This window comes from Rhinoraja longicauda, chromosome 14, assembly GCF_053455715.1.
Source record: "Rhinoraja longicauda isolate Sanriku21f chromosome 14, sRhiLon1.1, whole genome shotgun sequence".
In the NCBI taxonomy this organism is placed as follows: Eukaryota; Metazoa; Chordata; class Chondrichthyes; order Rajiformes; family Arhynchobatidae; genus Rhinoraja; species Rhinoraja longicauda.
In genome coordinates, this window is record NC_135966.1 from 9,739,145 (window position 1) to 9,746,404 (window position 7,260).

General features: G+C 39.3%; 1 protein-coding gene across 2 annotated transcripts in view; it reads left to right on the forward strand.

Moving 5' to 3' along the window:
- The window catches only part of LOC144600037 (protein transport protein Sec24A-like), a 50,696-nt gene that overhangs the window by 15,599 nt on the left and 27,837 nt on the right, over nt 1–7,260 (forward strand). For both annotated transcript variants that reach the window (XM_078411385.1, XM_078411386.1), the window contains exons 4-10: nt 2–79; nt 415–560; nt 2,680–2,861; nt 2,962–3,064; nt 3,466–3,592; nt 5,327–5,436; nt 6,669–6,781. In XM_078411385.1, the coding sequence (XP_078267511.1) occupies nt 2–79; nt 415–560; nt 2,680–2,861; nt 2,962–3,064; nt 3,466–3,592; nt 5,327–5,436; nt 6,669–6,781 (859 nt within the window). The remainder of the gene's footprint in view (nt 1; nt 80–414; nt 561–2,679; nt 2,862–2,961; nt 3,065–3,465; nt 3,593–5,326; nt 5,437–6,668; nt 6,782–7,260) is intronic.

The following is a 7,260-nucleotide window of genomic DNA, read 5'->3' on the forward strand; positions in this document are numbered from 1 at the left end:
GGATTCATTTCTGGATCATCTGGCGATCAATCAGAATCTCATGACAACTATGATTCTTTGGAAGGAGGTGGTAAAATGAGTAAGTGAAATTAATTGCAATATGTTTGTGCTGTTGCTTTGTAAAGAGAACAGGAGCTGATTATCAAATAAACCTGTTAATTGTGTAATTAGTAAACAAGTCTCCACACTTAAATTACTTAATCAATGGAAGATCATATCTGCAATTATGGAACCGATTTTTCTGTGAACTGCCATCTATTGTATGCTGACTTTAATCAGTTATCGGGGAGGTGATAGGTATGATTTATTTTCTTTGCACCATATTTCATATACTGACATGCTGTATAACTCTGCGGTTCTCTGCTGTATTTTTAAGTGCAATTTAACTACCTGACGATGCTTGTTTCCCTACAGTGCAGCCACTTCAACAAGGTCTTAATGCTAGAGGAACACTCGGCCACTCTTATCCCTCCATGCCGCCGGGATACCAAAACTTAGCTGGCCCTGGAATTCCTGGCAGTCAGGTGCCAGATGCGGCAGGTTCACAACAATATCCTCAGGTACTTAGGTGCAGATAGTCGACTACATTTTGTTTTTTAGCTAATGAGAAATGAGAGTTAATGAACATCTGAGTAGGTTGGAGAAACTAGTACTTCCTCTTGAATGGTGGTGCAAGATGGGCTGGTGGGACACAAATTCCTACTGGAAATATATGATCATAGTGGAACTCAAGTTAAAGTGGCAGGCAGCGGTAGAGTTGCTGCCTTACCGTGCCAGACTCTGGTTCAATCCCGACTATAGGTGCTGTCTGTATGGAGTTTGTATGTTCTCCACGCGACTGCGTGGGTTTTCCCCAGGTGCTCCGGTTCTCTCCCACACTCTAAAGTCGTACAGGTTTATAGGTTAATTGGCTTTGGTAAAAATTGTAAATTGTCCCTAGTTTGTAGGATAGTGCTAGTGTATGGGGATCGCTCATCGGCGCGGACCTTGTGGGCTAAAGGGCCTGTTTCCATGCTGTATCTCTAAACTAAGTGGAACAAAGCTGAACGGAGGATTATTGGAAAAGTCTTTATTCCCTCCTTTTGAGTAACAATAAAGATGTGTGAGCAATTTGCTTATGATCTTATAAACCAGGAACTGCAGATACTGGTTTACAAAAAAGACACGGTGCTGGAGTAACTCGGTGGGTCAGGCAGCATATATGGAGAACATGGAAAGGCGACCCGTTTCTTCCTCCTGCCTCCATCCCCTTCCACCAATATCACCAATATTCTTTACTCCGACTCACATTTCAGCCTCTTATCCTTTCCTCGCAATGTGTGCTTTCATTGTTGGCCTTTGTCCAACCACCTGCCAGTCAAAAGCACCCTCATCTATCTCCACCGATCACGTGCCAGCTTTTGTCCTGCCCCCACCTCTTCCAGCTTTATTCCCCCTCACCACAATCAATCTGGAAAATAATCCTTACCCAAAGCAACGCCTGCACATGTTCTCCAGAAATGTTGCCTGCCCCACTGAGTTTCTCCAGCACTATCTTTGGTTTGCTCATGGTCCTAGACTGTGGAACGGCATCCCTCTCCCCATCAGAACTGCCCCCTCCATCGACTCCTTTAAGTCCAGGCTCAAAACCTATTTCTACTCCCTAGCGTTTGAGGCTCATTGAGGAGGCGCTGTGAACTGTTTGCGTGCTACTGTATGTTTCATTTTTTTCCCTTAGTACCTAATCAGATGTACAGCACTTTGGTCAACGTGGGTTGTTTTTAAATGTGCTATACAAATAAAATTGACTTGACTTGACTTACTTGGTGTGCAATATGAAGAGAAATATCCACGAAAGAAAAAAAAATTAAGATGCAGGTTATCTTTATTAGGAAAATTACATTCTTCCGCTCTGAGCAAGCAGTACACTGGTGTTATGTGTCCTATCTTTGAAATCTACTTGCATTCACACTTTAGAAGTAGCTCCTTATATGTACTAGTGGGAGAACTGTATAGTTGTTACATCCACTCAAGTTTGATACCCTCCAACAGGATGTCGTGAATGTTGAATCTTTGCCAGTTTTGTTCTCTTCACAACATTTTGGAGTAAATCCGGATAAACGAGTTGTCTCGTATTTGCCTATGCTCAGTCAGCGGTATTGATCCGTCTTTACATTACGACAGAAATCCAATACAAAGGAAGTTTATATCTATTCCTATTGAAGCAATCTCCATTTGCTACCATAATTGATTTTTGTTTAAAATGAGCCCAGAATTATTGAAGGTTATCTGCAGATAATGCTTATTGAAATATATATAATCCTGTTTTCATGCCCCTCTTTACCACAACATTCATTTGAGCTCTTGCAACTTAAGAATCACTTTTTCTTTAAGACCATCGGGCTTCAGTCATTCCATTAAGTTGAAATTCTTGATCTCCTTGTGGTTGGAGAATTCATTTTTTTATTGGTAAATTTATTCAGTGTTTTGGTTGCTCAGTTGAATGAATTGCATATTTGAGTGTATCACAAAGACACTTCAAGATTTAGGATAATGTAAAACAAAAGTCAATACAGACCAAAACAATTTTAGTGACATTTTGCTATTTGAATTGACTGGGAAGTCTGTTTCAAAATAATGAATGAGTTTGTGTTCTTTGCTGGTCTATATTTTCCTCATGCCAAATCCTGTTTCTTTTAGGCTCCGAATTTTAATCAAATAATGGCTGGCATGGGCGGTCTGAGTCTGCAGCAGGACCACCAATCAGAAGGAGTACGTCCTCTGAATCTCCTGCAAGAAAGAAATATTCTGCCTACGACACCAGTGAAAGCCCCTCTACCAAACCTGCACAGGGATCTACAGAAACTGAACTGCAATCCAGAGTAAGCTTGGAGTTTTCAATACATTGTACAATGCTTAGGTAATTGATAATTTCACTGCAGATTAATTCTGCTCAACTGATTTTTTTCCTCTCTATTTCAGAGTGTTCAGATGCACATTGACCAACATCCCTCAAACTCAGTCTTTATTGAGCAAAGCTAAGCTTCCTCTAGGATTACAGCTACATCCATTCAGAGATCTATCGGTAAGAGGAAACCAATGATATAGTCTATTTTGGAAAATGGATTAAAAAAAAAATATTAATCAGACTTCTTGTGAGGCAAGTCATAGCTTGGTCACCTATCCATTGCAATGTAGTTCAGATAAGGAACACTTGGTAAAGGAGGTGAGGTAGAGTATTCTTGCCCATGCTTAATGGTTGACTGCTGGTCCGGTCTAATGTTTAATTTTTATAAGTGTGAATAGACACAAAGTGCTGGAGTAACTCAGCAGGTCAGGCAGCATCTGGCTAAAAAGGATGAGTCGGGTCGGGGCACCTTGCACAATCAGACAATCTTTCCCTTGGTGGAAATGATTTCATATGTACAATTTATCTTTCCCATGCCCACATCTATCGTTCCTTATTGTTATGCTTTATTGTTGCAGCAATTGCCCGTGGTTACATCGAGCACCATTGTGAGATGTCGTTCTTGCCGAACCTACATAAATCCTTTTGTTAACTTTCTGGACCAAAGAAGATGGAAATGTAACTTGTGCTATCGAGTTAATGATGGTAGGCTCAGCAAAGTTACATAAACCTCAAATAATGTTAAAGACACTTTGAAAAAAAAGTTTAAATATAATGGTGATTTACAGCAAAGAGAAGAGGAAAGACGTCAACATAGCTGTCACATGGTCTTCAGATATAACTGGCTAGTTGAAGGGAGGTTTGGCTAAATTGTTAGAAGGAGATTTTAGCATTGTACCACTGAGTCTGCTTAAAATACAGTCAATTGTGGAGCAGAAAGGGAGGGTGTGTGGACAATGGAAATAACATTTGTGGAGAGATGAGGGAATTTGTATTTAAAGAATGCTTTGTCTGAAAGGATTCCTCTGAGCACAGTTATGTTCAGCAATGAAGAACTAATGCAGCAAATGAATTGGTTTTGGCACTGGTTGAGGTATTTGTTTTGTAGACACCCCTGCAAGTGCTCATGACAATTTTTAGACATTTTCAATAAATTAATATAGTCTGAGTTTAACAGATTCTCAGTCCTTTCCTCCCCCTCTCCACTTTCAGATCGGTTCTTTCCTTTCAACATTTGAAAGTATTAATAGCCTGATGTCAGCTATCGGGTGTCTTTTTAATTTTTGCAGGCACTTTAAAATACTGAAAATCAACTATATTTGAAAGCAGCTTTGTACACATGCATGAAAAAAGCTATGTACTTGGAGTTTTGTGTTTAGACGCCACAATAACGCCGAATTTCTCAGTGGAGAAAGACTTCCTTATGAAATCCTTTGTCCCAATTTACATTTGTCACGTATTAGCATGTCCTTGAGTGTGTCTCATATTCTCAAACACAATTTAACCTCTGCCACATAATAGTTATGTTTTAAGGATTGTCGTAGACAAATGCAGGAACTGGGGCCTTTAACTTTGAAGCGTAGCTGCTAACAGCTACATTATTAATAGTGAGGAAGTGCAAGAGTCCAGAATTGGAAAAGGATATCATGCAGCAGTATGAATGAAGATAGAAGTCAGCAGGGACACTGAGACATTTAAAAGCTAAAACGACAATATGTTAAAAATCGAGGCATTTTTTTCCAGGAGCCATGTCCCAGGATTGATGATTGGAATTCCAGGACAGTTTGGAGTCAGTAATATGTTCAGGGACTCTAGAAACGAAGTGAGGAGTACCATTTTTCAAAGGAAAGGGTCAGTTGAGATTTTTTTTAGGTAGCAAATTTGAAGAGGGGTGCCGAAATGGAATGAGAATCTCAATTAACAAATCTGCAAGGGATGTTGGATGATCAGCAGTGGAGGAAACATGAGGGGGGAGGAGTTGGGTCTTGTGGAGTAGGTCAACTTGAGGTTAGGGATATCGATTAAAGATGGATGCAAATTTGGAATGAGTCTGGAGGTGCTGGGAATTGGGGGGTTTTCTGAACAGTTTTTCTTAAAGTCCTAAATTAAATTCTTTTTGTGGTTGTATGATTTTTCAGTTTCATTCAGAAATAAAATGGTGGGTGCATAAAAGCTATTGTGAAAATGAATGGTTGCCACACGTTGGAGATGGACTTCTGAGGTTGCGCTAGGAGGGCAGGGTGCAGGAGATTATTTATTTCCAAATAGTTTGATCTAAGAACTTGATGTAGGATCTATTGTCCAGGGGAAAATCTTCCAAAAAGGTGCCATGAAAATGCCTTTTCATAGTTGGGCACAAATTGCAAAAGTGTAAGTTTGAAGGATATTTTGTACTTTCTTGCTGAAAATAATTTTAAAAAGTGTTCCCCTGATGCTTAGTTCCTGAAGAATTCATGTATAATCCTGTGACGCGATCATATGGAGAACCACATAAACGACCTGAAGTTCAAAGTGCAACCATAGAGTTTATTGCTCCTTCAGAGTACATGGTAAGTGTGGCTTTTATTTTTTTAAAGTAATGCACTCATTCAGGGCAATAAATTGCACCACTATCATCTCCTCAAAGTTGTTCTAGTGATGTTAGTTCAGCCCATTTTGCTGATGAAACATATGGTTTATAAAATTTTATTCTGTAATGCTGCTATTTTATGACTGAAAATTAATCTTATTTTTGAGTAAACAGAGTTTGTAACTTTCTGGATCACATTGTACCAATTGGGGATTTTGGATGAGCACTTCCTGTTGAAGTTCACAATTATAACTCCAGCATTATTTGCACAGCGGGACAACCCTTGTTATGGAACATTACAGGGAGACTTGGGTTGTGCTATACCAGGAGTGTGCTCGCAAAAGTTTCAGAGAAGTCTTTGTAATTCCACACTGGGAAGCAAGCAGATTTAGTTCAAACACTTACCAAAATCCTTGGATGCTTCCATTCGCTGTTCTTTTTCGTAACCCAGCTCCAACATCTACTAATGTTGAGCGTGTCTTTGGCACCTTGGTTCAGTTACAGCCTTCTCCCCATCAATTCCCAAACTGATTTTCCATTTCTGACCTTGTGCCTGCTCAAATTCCCATCCTCCTTTCTATCACACCTTGTGCAGCTAACCAGTCCAGATGGTGAGAAGAGTATTGTGCACACCTATAATAATCTCAAATGCATTTTGATGCAATGCAATTGATTGATGCTTTCGTAAGGAAGCAGTGTTGAATTTCCGTGCAATTGTAATATAGCTATAATAGTATAAATAATGCTTTGTCCATGCCTTCCCTTCCCTGCCCGAGCTCGCAGTACGGAAGCAAAATATGCTTCAAACTGGAAGTCTGAAATAAAACGATGGTGTCGAATTTTTCAAAACATTTAGGATAGAAACAGAGGTGGTGTTTCATGACATTAACTCTGGTTCACTCTCTTGAGTAACACTACCTGTTGTAAGCGTGCAAGCCAGTACTAGGTCTAGTTTTGATCAGGGCATGGGGGGATTTAATTTAGTTATGCAGCTTGAGAAATAAATGTTGGCATTATTTCAATGTTTTTTTGAGAGTTTGACTATGGAATCTGATACACTAGTGATTTTAAGGAAAAACAAACTATTGGTAGTTTTTGTTTCCAATGGCATGATTTGTTAAGTCACACTGATCCCCATTTTCCATTTATAGGTCTGAACATTTCATTATTTGATTAATTTTTCTAATCTATCAATATTTCTATTTATTTTAGCTGCGGCCACCACAACCTGCAGTATACCTTTACATCTTGGATGTGTCCCATAATGCGATAGAGTCTGGGTATTTAAATACTGTCTGCCAATTATTGTTGGATAATTTGGACACGTAAGATTATCATCGTTCCCCCTCTTTGCTGCTTTTATTAAGTTATTTGAAAGGAGAAACTGCATTACTGGTGGAATAATTGATATCCGTATGTTTATGATGTCTATAAATACATACTGGATATTGATGTGTTATGAACTAAAGGATTGGGAATGATATTCAGTTTACTTCATGGCACAAAAACTAAAAGCTTTGAGTAGGAAGCAAAAGTTGCTCGTATCACATCTGACAGGATGGCAAGTAATTAGTTATATTTATAATTTTCTGGCTTTTGCTGAAGACTCCAAGCTGTTAATATGTTCATGGTGCTGAGGTTGATCCAGTCTCGTTATTGGAGCATCAGTCTTTTTTTTTAATTTTTTTTTTTATATTTTTATAAATGCTGGGGTGTTTTAATGCTGGGGGGGGGGGGGGGGGGGGTGTTCAGAGAGAGAGAGAGAGAGAGAGAGAGAGAGAGAGAGAGAGAGAGAGAGAGAGAG